At 45.6% G+C, this 19,174-nt stretch overlaps 1 protein-coding gene across 1 annotated transcript in view; it reads left to right on the top strand.

Annotated features, from left to right (window-relative positions):
• The first annotated feature begins 11,992 nt into the window (after positions 1-11,992).
• LDLR (low density lipoprotein receptor) overlaps positions 11,993-19,174 on the top strand; it is a 38,500-nt gene continuing 31,318 nt past the window's right edge. The window contains exon 1 of the mRNA XM_035140875.3: positions 11,993-12,333. Coding sequence (XP_034996766.1) covers positions 12,261-12,333 — 73 coding nt within the window. The 5' untranslated portion in view covers positions 11,993-12,260. The remainder of the gene's footprint in view (positions 12,334-19,174) is intronic.

The raw sequence follows: 19,174 nt of genomic DNA, 5'->3' as shown, positions 1-19,174 counted from the left end.
GGGCCATCCCTGTGGTCTCTCAATGCTGTTAGACTCCTCTTGACCGCAACCAGATATTATTTCATCTGTCCTGAAGTTCTTATCTCACTCATAACACACTTTCCTTGAATTCCCAGGCCTTGGACTCCGCTTTCTCTGCAAACAGCGTAAATGATTCAAGGGCAGATAAACAATTAAGCTCACCAAGGGCTTTCTGTGATGCTGTGGCAGGTCAGGGATCACGAGGACTTTCAGATGGGTGTTGTGTACGTCCCTCTGGAAGGATCGCTAGCCTGGTGATCAAAGGCAAGCTGTAATTCCCCTCTGCCCTTGGCCCTTTTTGTGAGGGGGAAATGCCGCTGCAATTCTTGAGGCTGTACGCGGAAAGAAGAAGCAATTCCCTCGATTTTAGTGGTGCTCTGTCAGAATCCGCAGCCCGTTTTGCTGCTCCACTTACATCTCCGCCGTGTCCCCACTTCAGCATCCTGTCTGTGCTGCATTGCATTGCCAACTCCATTGGTCACCAGACCTGGAAGGATTTCCCCCCTTATAAAATCCTTTCTCTGCCGGCAAGGATGGATAAGCTGCTGAGGCCCTGCCCTATATCCCACCTGGTTGTCGAGGAACCCTAAGGTGCCCTAAGCAATAGGAGATGGCAAAAAAGAGACAATCACGGGAATATGTAATCAACGCAAAAACAAAACTATACCGTGATAAAGCCCTGAAACGAGATATGGATAAAGTGAATGATACTAAAACTAAACTAATAATTTTCAAAAAAACAAAATTGGCTTAAATCTCCCAAAAGAAACCTTGATATAGAAAAAACATAAATTTCTCAAAGAAACCTCTAAATAAAGTAAACCTTAACATACAGAAACTATACCATTCAGTACTCCATTTTTACATTTATCTTAATGCTGCCATAGTTTTCAGCTGTACACAGTTATTTCCAATATATTCAATAAACGTCTTCCAGTCTTCTCTAAACATATGTTCTTCTTGGTCTCTCATTCTATATGTTAAGCAATCAGATATGTACTCTCTTATTTCCTCAAAACTTTTTAACTTTAATTGGTTAACTTCTTCCTTTAAGAGTACTTTATATGTTGGCCAGACTCCCTGGGTATTTTTCCTTTACACTGCATAGGCCTCTGTTGGGGAAATCCACTAAGGAACTTTGGGCTCAAACAGGTTTTTGTATTTCTCCCAGACCGCAAATAATGAATTCCTGACAATATGATTTGAAAAAATTGTACGCATGCCAGCCCATCGGTTATCAAAACCCTCCAAATCCAAGAGGTCCGGATCTTGCAGCGTACACCACTCCTTTAACCAGGTGAAGCAGGCTGCCTCATAATACAACTTCAGATCAAGCAGGGGAAAGCCTCATCTGTCTTTTATATCAATTAAAATTAGATGTTTAATTCTGGGTCTTTTCCCTTGCCATAAAAATTTGAAATCCATGAAAGAATTGGCAAAAAGATATTTCCAAATTTTTATGGCAAGGGAAAAGACCCAGAATTAAACATCTAATTTTAATTGATATAAAAGACAGAGGAGGCTTTTCCCTGCTTGATCTGAAGTTTGGTGCAGAGCAGTATGGGTTGTCTATGGTCGTGATCCTGTCAGTAGAAGATGTAGTCTCTTGCCTCTAAAGGTGGACCCTTGTGAATGCCCAAAGATGGAAGGAGGACAAATATGATAAATATGATGGACTATGCCGAATTGCTGAAAATGACCAGGAAAATCAGAGAGCAAGAGGACAGTAAATTTAATAAAGAATGGGGATTTTTTAAAAGTTACTTGAAAGAACACTGTAAACAATTGAAAACATTGGAAGGATTTAAAAAACACTTGCAATGAAGTGAGCACTATGATAGAAAATGAGATGTAAGAAAATATGGAGAATATGGTACGATGCAGTTTGAAAAGAATATCTGGAGAAACCATGGAGGGGTGGAGGGAAGTTTGGGGATTCTGGGAATCCCATTTGTAAAACGATTATGATTTATGTATGATGACAAATGTTAAAAGTGAAAATGAATTTTAATTTATTTATTTTTTAACCTTTTAAATACCACTTGATATGATAGCGGATCCCCTTGGCGGGACATTATGGCTTTCTGCTTCCATGTTGTGCCATTTGAAAGCAACACATTGCCATTTTCCTGAAGTGGTGGCGAGTCTTAAACACCCTTGTCGTAATGCCATTTTCTCTTGACCCTGCCACAGATTTTTGCATGTGTAAATTTCACATTGTCAACTGATCTCACTGTGTCATACTTGTGGCAGTCTTGTGATGAATTTTCTATTGAGCAGTAGTTTTCTTGGGAAGAGGCCATGCTGCGTGGTAAGTGGTTCTGTAAGTACGGCATGCCAAATAAGGATCAGCATATGAGTTCATAGCTTTCTTTAGGAATCTCTTTGCTAGGCCATTCTCAACAAGTCCATTGGATTTTGTAGATATCTTGGGCTGGATGTTTTGTGGATAAACCCATCTAGCTTTGCAAATCCTTGGAACTTGTGGCCATCAAACTGATGTGTGTTATCTGTTTGTACTACAGTAGGTATGCCATGTTGAGCAAATACTGATGCAATGGGGGTGATTACTTAAATGGCTGTCATGTTGCCTAGATGAGCTATTTCAGGGTAGTTGGAAAAATAGTCCCTTTCTAGCAGGACAGTTCTTTCCTGCTAGCTCAAGTCAGTGCCCACCTTTGACCATGGATGCAGAGGCTCTCCCCAAAACATGGCAGGTTCTTCTATCAGAGCTGATATAAATTTCTGACATGCCAGGCAGGCTTTCCCTCTTCTTTCTCTGTCTACATTTACGTATGTTCACCACCCTCTAGAAAAGTCTATCGATAATTGTTGTTGTTGTCAGGGCCGGCTCTAGGTAGAGCCCCGGTGGCGCGGGGTACCAGGGCGCCGGGCTGGTAGGTGGGGCGCTGTGCGGCGAAGCCGCGCGGAAGCCATGCTGCGCACTGCGAGGGCAGGGGTGCTGGAGCGATTTCCACCCCTCAGCGCCAGGGCGCCCGACCTGCTCGAGACTTCCCTGGTTGTTGTTTAGTCATTTAGTCGTGTCCGACTCTTCGTAACCCCATGGACCAGAGCACGCCAGGCACTCCTGTCTTCCACTGCCTCCTGCAGTTTGGTCAAACTCATGTTGGTAGCTTTGAGAACACTGTCCAACCATCTCGTCCTCTGTCGTCCCCTTCTCTCTTTCCCAACATCAGGGTCTTTTCCAGGGAGTCTTCTCTACTCATGAGGTGGCCAAAGTATTGGAGCCTCAGCTTCACGATCTGTCCTTCCAGTGAGCACTCAGGGCTGATTTCCTGAAGAATGGGTAGGTTTGATCTTCTTGCAGTCCATGGGACTCTCAAGAGTTTCCTCCAGCACCATAATTCAAAAGCATCAATTCTTCAGCGATCAGCTTTCTTTATGGCCCAGCTCTCACTTCCATACATTACTACTGGGAAAACCATAGCTTTAACTATACGGACCTTAGTCGGCAAGGTGATCTCTGCTTTTTAAGATGCTGTCTAGGTGTGTCATTGCTTTTCTCCCAAGAAGCAGGTGTCTTTTAATTTTGTGACTGCTGTCACCATCTGCAGTGATCATGGAACCCAAGAAAGTAAAATCTCTCACTGCCTATCTATAATTACATTTTTCTATATCCAAGTGGCCTTTGTGTACTCTTTGCGTCATATCTTCCTTTGATGCTTTGCATGCAGTCTTGTACAATGGAACAATATGTCAGCTAGTACTGACAGTTCCTCCTTGAACTATATGATGATTCCAATTGCAGTATTTTGCAGGATATCATCTTGATCTATGAACTGGGTAAATGCTAACCTAGGGTTGCCATAGTTCAAAAAGTAAAAATCCGGATACAAAATTTGCCAAAAAAATTCGACACTTCCAACATGGGTTGCCATATGCCCGCGTTTCCCCAGACATTTTTGCTGATTTCCTAATGGATGAATCCCAGATATGTCTGGGAAATCCTGGATGTATGGCAGCCCTAGTTAACCACATATTTTCTGAAAGTGATATCAATCTTTCAATCTGTGTCTAGAACTGAACCATCATAAACTGAGGACAAGACACCAGCTCTCAGCAGTTTTCTCCCAGGCTTGTAGGCAATATGCAGATCATACTGTTGTAGTTATAAAATATAATTTTTGCAGCCATGGAGGCATGTCTTCTAATTCTGTTAGTGCTATAGAAACTGGTGGTTTGCGATTGTTCATGCGAGCCCAATTTCAGCAGAAACTAAAGGCATGGAATTTTTTGCATCCATAAACCTGTGTCAAGACTTCTATTTCTGTTTGTGCCTATTGGCATTCAGTCTTGGAGAGCGCCCTGGATGCATAAGCTACTGGTTTCTGTTGCAGAATAGGTTCTTTGTCTTATCCCAAGGAAGACAAGAAGACACAGCTATAAGGTTGCAACAGGTTTCTTTACTGGAGATGATCAGCCATTGCATGTCGCAAACAAGGAAGGAAGCAAACAAGAAAAAGGGACCTGAAGCAAACTTGCAACCTAGGAAAGGCCCCCACTTCCAGACCCATTAACCCCTTAGTGGCTTTTTCTTCTCAACACAGTGGGTATTAATTCAAGTCTGTTGGCTAGTCTAACGCATCTTCTCAACAGACATATTAAGCAACCCCCCTAAGCTTATTTTTCTTGTTTGCGATGATGTCCCCCTGGTATAGGTTTAGTTAGGACATCTGCTAACATTTCTTCTGTAAGGCAATGCTGCAGGTCTATAAACCACTGTTCCTGTGAATATCTTTTAAATGTTATTTCACATCTATATGCTTGGTTCTGGGTTTGATTTGTGCAAGTGCAATGCATCCTTGATTATCCTCCGGATGGAAATCCCTTGGGAACACTTTACTGTACTGTACTTTATCATGGTTCAGCGTCATTCCCAAGGGCAAGTTTGGCAAAGATGCCTTTTTGTTGTCCTTGGGAGGAAAGAAGGAACCCCTCAGCCTCATCATAAAGATAAGACCACAACCTTTGTAGATTCATAAAATCCACCCACTTTCTAAAATTGTTGAATATTTTCCCCTGCTTTAGTTGGATGGCAGCATTTGTCCCAGGTTTCGCTTGTGCATTTCCAATCCTGCCCCTCTATAACCATCTCTCCAGCCCCTAAATATTGTTCTAACCAAACAATTGAAACCCTGTGTTGCAAACAATTACAGGATCAGTGGTATCCAAGGCAACACGTACAATAATGCCATGTCAAATGTCAACTCTTTATGAAACCTATACAATCATAAACGAAATGAAAGATATACAATACTAGCTGGCCCTGCACGCGTTGCTGTGTCTTAGTCTGTCAAATGGAGGGTAATAGCCCCCCTTCAGATCCCCCCTGAGTCTCAGAGTCCCCCCTGTTTTAAAAGGATCTCGTGGCGGAGGCAGGGTTTGTGGGTGTGGGCTAGACTCCATGGGGAGGGAGGAGGAGCTGTGGGAATAACGCCACTTGAGGGCGCTGTTTTAGTTTGTGGAAAAGCAGGTTTTTACCTGCGCAGGTATGAGATGTGAGCAATCCGAGGTTGTGGAAACACTCGGGTAGTGGCATGGACCGTTGTGTCCAAATTCCAGGACAATCGGTCAAGCGGTTTCGGAGAAAAGTGGAGCCCACAGTTTCACCTTTTTTACATTTTTATATATATAGATGAACTCTCCTCAGAACCAAATAAACAGAAATCTTAGAGACCAGTGTGGTGTAGAGGTTAAGAGTGGTAGACTCGTAATCTGGGGAACCGGGTTTGCGTCTCTGATCCTCCACATGCAGCTGCTGGGTGACCTTGGGCTAGTCTCACTTCTCTGAAGTCTCTCAGCCCCACTCACCTCACAGAGTGTTTGTTGTGGGGGAGGAAGGGAAAGGAGAATGTTAGCCGCTTTGAGACTCCTTCAGGTAGTGATAAAGCGGAATATCAAATCCAAACTCTTCTTATACAGTAATTTTCTGAAAGTCTCGAAATATAATCTCTTAATGGATTCTCTTCAAAACACAGAACCATACGTGTTGCCTTGGATACTAGTGATAATTGTTTGCAACACAGGGGTTCAATTGTTTGTTTACCTAAATATTGTTGAACATGTTCAAGTTCCAGTGATCTTATAATAAGGTATCCAGATCCTTTCAGCAGTTAAGCACAGTGGTCCAGATTCAGCTCAACAGGCGCACTAGACTCACAGGGGTCAGCAATCTTTTTCAGCAGGGGGCCGGTCCACTGACCCTCAGACCTTGTGGAGTGCTGGAATATATATTTTTATTTGGGGGGGGGGTGAACAAATAACCCAGAGATGCATTTTAAATAAAAGCACACATTCTACTCATGTAAAAACACACTGATTCGCAGACTGTCCACGGGCCAGATTTAGAAGGCGATTGGTCCGGATCCGGCCCCCAGTGCTTAGTTTGCCTACCCATGCACTAGAGGGAGCCAGCACAAATCCTGCTAGTGCCATGGATCTTTCCCTCCTCTTCCCCCCCCATGTCCCCCCAAAAAAATTGCCTCAGGAGAGTAGGAGAACCCCCAGAACAGTGCCTGGGGTAGTGGAGATAAATATTTGCACTGATGGAATGACCAGCTAAGCTGAACACTGAATTCTTCCCTCTGCTAAAAGTTTTCTTTTCTTTTTTAAAGGAAACTGCTCTGGGCAGTTTAGCTGTTTATCTGATTCAGTAGCTGCTAGTGTAATAAATGTCTGTTGCAGAGTATATTAAGACGCCATGCAGTGGTTGGAGAAGGGTATTCAGCAATATGCAATAAGGGATTTGTGTGTGTGAGAGAGGGTGTGTTTCTAGTTTCAACCATGAAATGGTGAAACATGTGCCCTCTTTGCCACCCAAAGTTATCTGGTGTGTGAAAGTTCTTAAAATAATCCCCCACTGCCTAGAAAAGGGAAGATGGATTGCAAAACTAGTGCAAGTTGAATTGCTCAGAGGGAAGGATGCAATGTTGAGAGGGATCTGCTGTGTTACATACGACTGACGTCATGTTGTGTCCTAGATGTGACCTGCAAAGGATTTGCAATACCGTATTATGCATGTATGTAGACAAAGGAAATCTTCTTTGCTATTCTACCATTACGTTTGGGGGTGCTGGATCCAGTAAGTGTTAAGAAATTAATCAAGGCTTGGGGCATTAAACTGGATGCCAGACTATTTTCATCTCTGAAACCAGCAAGTGTTAAAAGCTCAATAACTAAGGCTAGCTTCCTGTGGTCAGGTGATTGCCTCAACGATGAGCCATAAAGAGAGCAAAGGGGGCTCTGTTTCGGGTGGCAAAGGGGTGGGGCCACTCCCCCCCCAAAAAAACCCAGGCTAAAAACTGTTTTTTGAGGATGTGTGACTGAGCCTTGAGTGGACCATGTGGACCTTTGATACATCCAGAGATCTGTGCCGTCATTTGCTTGTGTGTTTGTCTAGTTATGTATGACAAGGGAACAAATCTCTTTCCTCTTTAACTTGGAGGCTGGCTACATGTTCAAAAATAGACATTGATAAGGCTTTTTTTGGTCCTTCCTCAAGGACCTTAGTGTGTACACCGTGATCTACACTTTCAAAAAGAGTCATGCCGTTTTCTAAACTCTGATGATACTCTATGAGAAATCTATCAATAGGCACTACATAGAGAGGATCATATAGTTTATGCGTAGCTTCTGTTAACCATAGTGGCAAAAGTATTGTGCATTTTTGCTAAAGTATGCTAAGCCTCCTTTTTTCCTTCCACATGACATGGGAGTCTTGTGGTACAATCCTGTGCATGTCTACTTAGAAGCACACTTCATGGGAGTAAGTCTCACTGATAACAGCTGAATTGCCATCTGCGTAAATCTTCTTAGCCCCGTGCTATTTAGCAAGCTTCTCCTCTGTGGCTTACGTTTACCGAAATCTTGAAATGAATGTTCCACAGTACAAAACAAACAGGAACTTCATCATGTCCCAATCATCTTTTCGAATGATGTTTCCTCTTTTGTGATGATAAGTAGAGTCAGTGTTTCTTAAACAGCGGGCCTTCGGACACTGTGTGCCTACTCTTTGCTTGTCTCACTAGCCATACCATAGGATTTGGGTGCTGAGTAAAGGGAAGTTTTAGGTAGGGAATGTCTACCTACTCTCTGAGGGGAAAGGGCAGAGGAGCTGTTGAAGGAAATTTGAAAATGAGATAAAATCTTAATTTATTTATTTATTGCTTATTTATTTATTGAATTCATATACCACCCTATAAGGGATGCGGGTGGCGCTGTGATCTAAACCACAGAGCCTGGGGCTTGCCGATCGGAAGGTCGGCAGTTCAAATCCCCGTGATGGGGTGAGCTCCCGTTGCTCGGTCCCAGCGCTTGCCCACCTAGCAGTTCGAAAGCACGTCAAGTGCAAGTAGATAAATAGGTACCGCTCTGGCAGGAAGTTAAATGGCGTTTCTGTGTGCTGCTCTGGTTCTCCAGAAGCAGCTTTGTCATGCTGGCCACATGACCTGGAGGCTGTACGCCGGCTCCCTCGGCCAGTAAAGGAGGATGAGCGCCGCAACCCCAGAGTCATCCGCGACTGGACCTAACCGTTAGGGGTCCCTTTACCTTTACCACCCTATACCCAAAGGTTTCAGGGCGGTTCACAGAACAAAGTCAAAAATATAAAACCACAATAGATATAATCAAAATAAAAACAACAACCCAATAACAACACCCCCCCCCAAAAAGAACCACATTTTACAAGGGTAGGATGTCAATCAAATCAACCAAAGGCCTGATTAAAAAGGAACATTTTTGCTTGGTGCCTAAAGGTGTATAATGAAGGTGCCAGGCGGACTTCCCAGGGGAGAGCATTGCACAGACGGGGAGCCACTGCAGAGAAGCCCCGTTCTCGTGTTGCCACCCTCTGGACCTCTCGAGGAAGAGGCACACAAAGGAGGGCCTCAGAAGATTATCTCAAATAATATTTGTTATTATTATTAATGATTAAGTTCATAAAATAGGAATAGAAAGGAAAGGAATAAGAGAAGAAGGTTGTTAGTTACAGGAGGCAGAAGTGAATGTAAAGGGACCAGGAAGGATGGGTGGAAGAAACTGGTGCGGCAGAGTGATGGAAAGACAGTGCAAATTGAGTGTGAAAGGAGAATGGGAGGAGAAATTACAGGAGATGGGTAAAAAATACTTTGAGAAGCATGTGAGGTTTCTCCACTTAGAGCAGGCATCCCCAAACTTCGGCCCTCCAGATGTTTTGGACTACAATTCCCATCTTCCCCAACCACTGGTCCTGTTAGATAGGGATCATGGGAGTTGTAGGCCAAAACATCTGGAGGGCCACAGTTTGGGGATGCCTGACTTAGAGCCTCTGGACCAGCAAATGCTGCCTAAATAGAGAGGCTAAATACATGGGTAGCGAACATAGTGCCCTCAACTTCAGATATTGTTGGGCTACCAGTCCCATAATCTCTGAAAATCGGCTCTACTGGCTCAGACTGATGGGAGTTGCAGAACCCATGCAATACCCCCAGAACCAATGTCTGTACTTGGCTTGAGGAAAAACTGAGCTTTGGAACTCCTTGCCACAAGGACAACACTATGGCAAAGAATTTAGCCATTTCCGTAGGTGCATTAGATATCAAGAGAAAGTGGTGTCAGTAATTGCCCGCTGATGCCAGACTCTGCCTCCCTCTGCCACTATTTTGTGATGGGTTCTGCCCCTATGGCACCATTTTGTGGCTGGTGGGGCTCAGTAATTTCCAGCCACCTGAAGTTGACCTTGGGGAGTAGAAGGTTTGAGAACCCATGAATTAGGTAACACTTGGGCTACTGTTGGGTTCACTACAATTAGGAATCAAAAAAATTATGTGCTGCTATATTGATCTGTATTGATTTTGGAATATAGCAATCCCCTCCTCTCCTTTTCCTTTGTGTGTGTGCCTACATCTCGGTGCCCTTCAAATATTGTTGGAGTACAGCTCCCATAATCCCTGACCGGCCATGCCAACTGCGGCTATTAGGAGCTGTAGTACAATAAATATCTGAGGGTCACCATGTTGACTATCTGCACTATATGAAGCTCTCGTAGTCAATCGGCGATAATTTACGACATCATGAAGCCAGTCAGATTGGGCAGGAGTGATGGCACTGAAGGCAAACTCAGGGCTCGTCTGCATTTGGACATTGTCCACATGAGCCCAGTCTGTAAAGCATTGAGACTCTTAATCTCAGGCTCATGGGTTCGAGTCCCACATTGGGCGAAAGATACCTGCCTTGCAGGGGGTTGGACTAAATGACCCTGGGGTGCCTTTCAACTCTGTGATTCTATGATTCAACCATAGTAGTCCACACCCACACGTTTTCGTATTGGTGGTTGAGGAGCAGCTTCGGTTTTTCACGCCAGGAGGCGTTTCCTTTTTGTGTTTGCCTTCTAATTTATTGATTCTTTTTATGCCATGGGGCATACGTAGTTTCTTTTTTTAATTGCCCTGCTCAAGAAGTGTGCAAAAAGCACAAAGTCATGCAATCGTGAGTGAGGGGGAAAAGCACAAAGTCATGCAATCATGAGTGACGGCCGGTATTAGAGTTCCGCTACATTACTGCAATGTTTTCTTTCCGGCCCCGCTTGTAAGACTAAAGCAGGAGCTCTCCATTCATACCGGAGCAAATTACGAGCCCCCCACCCCACCCCACCCCACCCCACCCCAGGCGCTCCAAACTCCTCCCCAGTATTTAAAAGGAAGCAGCTTCTGCAGCTCCTCCCTCACGGCAGAGCCGGAGCCCCACCTTTCTCGGCCCCGAAGCGCGGTGGAACTGTCGAGTTGGAAGGGGTCCCTCCAGGGCCATCTAGTCCACCCGCCCGCCTGCAATGCAGGAGGATAGAACGCGGGGTGTCAAATGCGTTTTGGCATGTCATAGGAATTCTGAGGTCTCGAATATAGAATAAATGCACAAGGTATACACACATACATAAGTATCTAAACCACATGTCTAAAATAGTACGGGAGAGCAATCCAAAAACCATCTTAGCTCTCTTAAAGACTCTCAATATTTCCTCTGCCTCCTTAATTCCCCTTGCCTGTGAACAAGTAGGCAGATAGCAATCAGGGGGAGTTCCGGAATTGATTCCTGTATCTATGAACCTCCTTTGTATTAATTGTCATTGTTTGCCCAGATAATAATATTAATAATTTTTTATTTATACCTTGCCCTATGCTCTGCATTGAGGGATACCCCACGGGCGTCCCTACTGTCTTATCAAATGCTAATGTTTTGCGCAAACTGTCTGGGACTGCAGGTAGGTAGCCGTGTTGGTCTGAGTCGAAACAAAATAAAAAAATTCCTTCAGTAGCACCTTAAAGACCAACTAAGTTTTCATTTTGGTATGAGCTTTCGTGTGCATGCAGGTATCTGAAGAAGTGTGCATGCACACGAAAGCTCATACCAAAATAAAAACTTTGTTGGTCTTTAAGGTGCTACTGAAGGATTTTTTTTATTTTGTCTGGAACTACGTGAAACTTGCTAAATCTTCAGAAACAATATCCCTTGGCTTTATGCGTGATGCAATTTCTACTTGTAGCGGGGATGTCCTCCTTCTCCATGCCAAAATACAAACCCTTAAAAGAGATGTTTCTTTTTGGTTCCGGGTCTCTCTTGCCTCCTTCCCAGGAGGGGAGGGAGCTGTGTTGCAACAGAAAAACAAATATCTGCCTTGCTTTCGCTGCCTCCTCCATCCCTTCATCTCTGACCCATCGGGGGACTCAGAGTCCCATGGGGAGTTGGGCAGCAAAAGCCACCACCCCCCCCCTATTTTTTTTTTTCTAAATCAGGCGCATAGGGTGAAACCAGGAAAAGAAACGCTCGCGCGCGTTCACACCCACCCTGGGCGCAAGGCAAGGCGGATATCCCCACCCCACCCAAAGGGGGCGGGGCGGGGTGGGGAGAAGGATCGGGGAAAGAAGGGTTAACTCACTGACGTCACATGGTGCGTTCGCAACTCCGCCCCCACGCGCTTGAATTGGGGAGGTTTGAAAATCACCCCATTGGAAGCTCCTCCCCCGCGCCGCTTGAATGGGGGAGCCGCGCGGAGAGGATGCTACAAATCTGGTTCGGCAGGGCAAGTGTGCGCACGTGCGAAGAAGCGGCGCGTAGGTAGGGACCCATCGCCGGGCAGCCTCCCCATTTGCGTACCGCGGGTCTCCCTGCTTACTCTCCCGGTGGGATCGAGGACAAGGGACGCGCAAATTAAGCAGCAGCAGCAGCAGCAGCCCAAGGGAGCCACGATGAGTCCCGGTGGATTGCAAGCGCCTTTGCTAGCCTTGGCGGTCGTGCTCTGCGCCCAAGTTTCTGGAAACGGTAAGCGCCCTATCCCGATCTCAGTATATGTTAAATAAAAAAATTCCTTCAGTAGCACCTTAAAGACCAACTAAGTTTATATTTTGGTATGAGCTTTCGTGTGCATGCACACTTCTTCAGAAGTGTATATGTTATACTGTGTATATATATGGGACCTCCTCTTTGAGGAACGAGAGGGCTGGACGTTGCTCTTTAAAAGAAGACCAGGTAGCAAAAGGCTTCCTTTCCCAGTTAAGGGTGGGTTGCCTATCTACTTTATTGCATTCGCATCCCCCCCCTTTCCTTCCAAGAAGCTCAAGGTGGCGCGCATCCTGCCGCTCCCCATTTTACTCTCGCCACAACCCTGCGAGGTAGGCCGTGGCTCAACCTGCATCTTCCAGTGTCTGGGTGTGTGGGCCTTTTTGTGACTCTGGTTCCCTCAGCCCTCCCTTGAGTCCGCTTCTTTTAAATTGGGGCGTTCTAAACAGTAACAACCCTCCCCAGATATCGGGCTGCTAAACAATGTCGACTGGAAACTGAATGCTTGGGCTACAAATAGTTTTCTTTAACCACCCCCCCCTTCCTCTTTCTGCCCACCCCACAGCATCCTCTGCTTTTGATTCAGCAGGTATGAACTTGGGTGAGCTTGGGAGGGATTGCTGGTGCCCGACCCCTTCCTCCCCACCCCACCCCCCACCTGGGCGTGATCTCTCTTCCATACCTGTTTGAAGGCTGGGCCCACTGGAAGGACTGGGTCTGCTGCTGGTTACCCCGCCCTATAAGCTCAGGGCGGCTCCTTCCCTGCCATCCATCCTCTTCAGGAGCAAGACCTCCCAAGCCTGAGCATCTCTTGAACGGCTTCAGCCTTAGCCTAGGATGTGTGTGTCACTGTATTCCACCTTTTGCTACTGTAAATTTAATAATGATAATACTGGGTGGAATAGATTCCCTCCCCTGGGATGATCCACCTGCCAGCCTTTACTGTTCTGTTAATGAGCAGGCTTCCCTGGGGTAGGCTGAGGCTCTTAAATGATTTCTTGATAGGATCCAACAGGATCCTTTCATTCTTTCCTTTTCTTTTGCTCATTTAAAGACACAAATCTCCCCTGCGAGGAAGCTCATATTCTTTTTCTCCCCCCACCCCCACCGTAAGGCATGCACATGGAACGAAGTAGTTAAAACTTGATTTTCAGAAGAAAAAGCAAAGACACAGGCCTGGAACTCTCTGCATTCGGGTTGCTAGCCTAGGCTCCAAATGGGACTCTTTTTTTTCCAGGAGGGGATTGTGTGTGTAAAACAATGAGGTGGGGGTGCCGAGGCAGGGAAAGCAAGAAGGTTTGGAAATGCTGCGGGGAGTGTCTTGTGCCTTTCTGAAAATGGGCAGGAGGTCTGGGAAAGCGATGGCGATTTGATGGCAGCCAGGAATGGCACCTCCTGGCATGTTTGCATCTTTTAATCATGGCTTTGCTTTGGAAAAAAGGGGGGGGAAGGAATCTCACTGGACATTTAATGGGGGAAACCTGGATTAAAGGGGTATGGATCTCAGGACATGCAATGGTGCCATTTATCTCCTTGGAAGTAGGTAGCAGCTACTTGGGTGGGAGAAGGGATAGGCAGGGGAGCGGAGTGTCAGTGTTGGGTGGGGTTTATCGGAAGGTGCATGTTGGGAAGGGAGGCACCTCTGCTCTTCAGAGGCGCAAAGTCCAGCCAACCAGCTACCCGGCCCTCGCCCATTCGTTCCCCTTCCCCACACACACTGCTTCCCCATTGGCTTGCGGGCGAAACGGGCCATTTGTCGGCTTCTTTGCAATCCGCCAATGGGTGTCGGAGAAAGAAACACCCTCTCAGCTCGGCATGGGAAGGCACCTCTGGCAAACGTGGGCTAAAGTTCCTTTCATGTGAAGGATCCTCTTGACTGTTTTGTTTCTGTTTGGACCCTTCAGCCTATCGGCCTCCGCTAATTTCACCTCTGCCAGCCCAAATTAACCCTGTGTGCTGACAGCGAAGGGAATGTTTTAGTTTTCTTTGTGTCGAAGAGAGCGCAAGGCATGTGGCCTCCTGAGCTCCCGAGTTTTCCTCCTTTTTTTATAACTGGCGACAGAATCCGGCAGTCCTGGGCTCATAAGGCGTGTTCACACATTACATTCAACAAGTGTACAATCCTATGTACACAGTTAGCTTGTAGCTGTACAAACCAACAAATACAGAAATTTTCATGTGTAGAGACAGCTTCTCCATCTGTTCGGTTTAACAAACCTATGGTGTCTTGCCAGTTCTTGATTGCAACTTAAATTTAACTTTAACTGGTTATACAAGTTGCCAAACCATTAATATGTTGATGAAGCAATGAATGGCATCACTCCCATTAGGAGTGACCTAGATCCTTGCTGTTATTCCAAAAGCTTAGCATTATGCAAAGTTTTGATAGTTGCACACCAGTTTTTTAATGTGAAAGGCAGTGTATCTCCTGTCATGCAGCTGTTAATTATTGTGGGACGGCGTTTCTGCCCCCTTGGGAGCAAAGTTCTGAAGGACAGTAGCACCAAGTTTGGCTTCGCCCTGGGTATTTGCTTTAAAAACTTTGCTGTGAACTTCGGTCATGTTGACAAAAGGAGGTTGTTGGACATTGTCGTGAAACTCCGCTTTGAAACCCCTTTTCGCCATCCCAGTAATATTAAGGTGCAACTCCCAGAACATGGCTTCTTCTTTACGAACAATAGGAATTCTGAGGAAATCGTTCTCTTTAAGTCCTCTCCAGTCTGGTGCCTCCCAGATGTTTTTTGGACTAACAAGGTTCCCTTTCCCCACCTTCATCCTGAGCAGCAATCAATGTTTGCAAGTTGCTCCTGGTCAACCTTCTCTCAACCCTCCGAGGAATGTTGCTGGCCCTAGAATCAATGGAGGAAATGGATAATTGTGAAGCAGCAGCAGGCATGCCGATCTATCTGCCCTGCCCAAACCACGTTGTGATGTAGAGACAATTGCAAATGGTGCGGCCTTCCTGTTTGCAACATCCTACCCCGCTGCTTGCATGTTATGTGTAGAGAGGTTGGTTTGGCCTCTTATGATGCGTAGTCCAGCTATTTGTTGTCATGAGCGATACTTCTTAGTTAGCAGCTTGTACAGTCGTACCTTGGTTGTTGAACGCCTTGGTACTCATACGTTTTGGCTCCCGAACGCTGCAAACCTGGAAGTGAGTGTTCTGGTTTGCAAGCGTTCTTTGGAACCCGAACGTCCAACGCTGCTTCTGTGGCTTCCGATCGAGTGCAGGAAGCTCCTGCAGCCCATCGGAAGCCGCACCTTGGTTTACGAACGTTTTCGGAAGTCAAACGGACTTCTGGAACGGATTGAGTTTGGCAACCTAGGTACCACTGTGTCGCTTTGGGTAGGGCAACATATTGGTAGTATTGCTACTTCTTGGAGGCTAGAATCCTGACTGTACTTCCCTGGATTCAAATCTCTTCCAATACCCATGGTTAAAATCGGGGGACTGTATGTGCCTATGCTGTACGTTCTTGAACTCATTCTTACAACAGCTTTGAGGCAAGATCAGGTGCTATTTGAGCTCATCCGAGCCCAACACACCACTAACCACTGAAAACTTCCAAACTTTGATTGGGTGACTTGCTGTGGTTGGACAACAGCCTGGGGTCACCTTCCAGCAGAAAGAAACCTCTTTTTGCTCCAGTTTACTGTCACCTTGTGATCAATGCAACTCGAAGCTCATGACTCTGGTACGATTTTTAAAAAGAAAGGGGGGGAATGAACATAAAAAGCCAACTATGTATGGGCCACATGAATTTCATGAGTTTTAGTCTGTGGGTTTTTAAGAGCAACCAAGCACCCTCACATCCATTTGTGTAAGGGAAAGTTCTCAGTCTGTATGCAAGGAGAAGACTTTGAAAATGTAAGGGGACTAAGAAGTGACAGAATTGGAAATAAATTGGTAGCAAATAAAAACATGGCTGGGTGGATTTTGGGTTTTCCACAGTAATGTTTCAAGGGTAGGCCCAGATGTTTTAGGTTTGAGGTTAACAAGACTCTGCTCAAGTGTTCACCCCGTTCATGAATATGTGCAAATTAAGTTGTTCCTACAACTCCCTCGAGTTTACCAATCCAGTTCCCCAATGGTCCCGAGAGCCAAGTCTTAATCTATCAGGATTTCTCTCCTTCCCCTGAGAATAAGGAGCAGTGGCTGGATTTAGCAGTGCATTTGTTACTATAGCTGCCAACTCCACTCGTTCAAAATTATTGAATTATCCTTGGTACGTCAGTCTTTGCTAGAGATCAGGGGTCTCGGAACCTATTACCCTCAAGCCCCACGTGAGAGGACAGAAAATTACCGAGGCCCACCAATCACAAAATGGCGGCGCAGAGGCAGAGCCATTCATGAAATGGTGACAGGTGGTGACTGGCAATAAGCACTGCAGCTTGGCGTTACTGATGTCATTCTTCTGTTCATATCTAATCTCTTTAGAATTTGCTAAATTCTTTCCCACAACAATTTCCTCTTGGCGGCGAACTCATCTTTCATATACTGTATGTGCACAGACCTTGGTTTTTGGGTGTATTTTGACTCTGCCTCTCCCTTTTAGTTTTCCTTCACCCTTCCTCCCTGCTCCTTGCACCATTTTCCTCTTAGAACAGCTTCCTTCTCCTGCACCCTCCATTTACTATTTCTAGTTGCATTGTTATTTTTAAAAAATATGGGCCGTACTAAAAAACAAACACAAAAACCTGGCCCTTTATCATCTCTCTCGGATTTCCTCCAGCACCTTCTCTGTCGCACCTCCCCTCCCTCCATCTTTCCTGTCTTCTGCCATCTTTGCTCAACCTGTGAGGCATTGCTGGTGTTGACTGTGGTCCAGCCAAAAAGTTATAGAAAGGGTGTGCTAATGGGGCAGGTGAGCAAGGAGGGTGGGCTTTGCCACTGATGGCGCCTGGAGCATGGGAGAGGCATGTGATTTCAATTTCTAGCTATTCTTGACACCTTTCCTTGGACGAGGCTGCGTGTTTCTAATAGGAATTCAAAGGTCTCAAATATAGAATAAATGTTGATAATTGCACAAGATAATTGCATAAGTATATAAACCACATGTCTAAAATAGTACAGGTAAAAGGTAAAGGGACCCCTGACCATTAGGTCCAATCGGACCAACTCTGGGGTTGCGGAGGGAGCCAGCGTACAGCTTCCAGGTCATGTGGCCAGCATGACAAAGCCGCTTCTGGCAAACCAGAGCAGCCCACGGAAATGCCGTTTACCTTCCCGCTGTAGCGGTTCCTATTTATCTACTTGCATTTTGACGTGCTTTCGAACTGCTAGGTTGGCAGGAGCTGGGACCGAGCAACGGGAGCTCACCCCGTCACAGGGATTCGAACCGCTGACCTTCTGATCAGCAAGCCCTAGGCTCAGTGGTTTAACCCACAGCGGAGAGCAATCCGAAAGCCATCTTGGCTGTCCTAATGCCTCTCAATATTTCGTCTCCCTCCTTAATCTCCCTTGCCTAAGAACACAGAGGTAGATAGCAATCAGAAAGTTCCTTTGTATTAATTGTCATTATTTGCCCAGATGCTCTGCATTGAGGGGTGTCCCACCTGGGCACCCCGATTGTCTTATCAAATGCTAATGTGTTGTGCAAACTGTCTGGAACTCTGTGAAACTTGCTAAATCGCCCCTTGGCCTGCCTGAGCCACAGTGACCTCACCTTAGGTGTGATGTAATTTCTGTTTGTAGAGGGGATGCCCTTTTTCTCCCGGAAAACCCTTAAAAGAGAAGTTTCTTCTGGGTTCTGGGTCTCTCTTGCCTCCTTGCCAGGAGGGGAGGGAGCTCTGTTGCAACAGAAAAATAAAGATCTTTCTTGCTGTTGGTGCATCTTGCCTCCATCCATTCATCTCTGACCAATTGTGGACTTATGGGACTCGGAGTCCCTTGGGGGGGTTGGGCAGCAAAAGCCAACCACCCCTATTTTTTTCTAGATCAGTGTGGACGTTTAACTATGCTTGCCCTGACGTATTTCCCCTATTAATGAAATTTCTGACAAACAGTTGCAGCAAATTCTTTCAGGCTTTCTCTCTTTCTCTTTTCCTACATCTCCTCATTAAAGAAACAAACATTTGCAGAAAACGATTTAGAAAACATTCAACACATGCCGTTCAAATGTAAGGCAAGCCGGAAGTTGTTGTTGTTTTATGTTGCACAGAATTGGTCTGTATCTGAGTACCAGGGATTAATAAGAACGGGAAGTATCAAGCATGCAGATGCTTTGAATAACCCCCCCCCCCAAAAAAACACCCCTAAATTACCCTTGTATTTCAGCTGAGGCTTAAATGCAGATGTGTAAAATGGTTCTCTTGCTTTCAGAATCCTTTGTCTCCGGCAAAAGTGCAAAATGGGAGAGGCCCGATTAGTGATAAAACTGGGTGTGTCCCTATATGATTGCTAGAGAGGATATCCTTGTTTGTTCTTTTTAACTCTGCTGGTGGAGAGAGCTGTTTGCTAAGCAAGAGTCCTGTGCAAATACCCCTTGAAAGCTGTAAAAGTGTTGGGACCTCCCATCAGTCGGTCAATTCTATGTCTTATGCTAATAGCGGTGGGTGGAGAGAGGAGGGCCAGCCAATATCTCTACTGAATCGCCTCTTCCTCCCTACTTGCGATGCTGACACTGGCAGAAAACCTTGCGCAAAGCAAATGGATTTAAATAGCCTCAAAAGAGAGCGGCCAGTTTACAGTAATTAGCTTTCCTCGTTTTGAAATAAGCATGTTTCCTGAGCCGTGCATCCTGTTTTAAGGATTGTAGCTTGCTGGTTTTCAACGAAACGGAGCATTTTTGTAAGCTAAAGGCACAGTTCAGAACCTTTGGCC

The sequence above is a fragment of the Zootoca vivipara genome, chromosome 15 (assembly GCF_965207765.1).
Source record: "Zootoca vivipara chromosome 15, rZooViv2.hap1.1, whole genome shotgun sequence".
Lineage (NCBI taxonomy): Eukaryota > Metazoa > Chordata > Lepidosauria > Squamata > Lacertidae > Zootoca > Zootoca vivipara.
The sequence above is the reverse complement of the archived record's forward strand: the minus strand, read 5'-3'. Positions and strand labels throughout refer to the sequence as shown.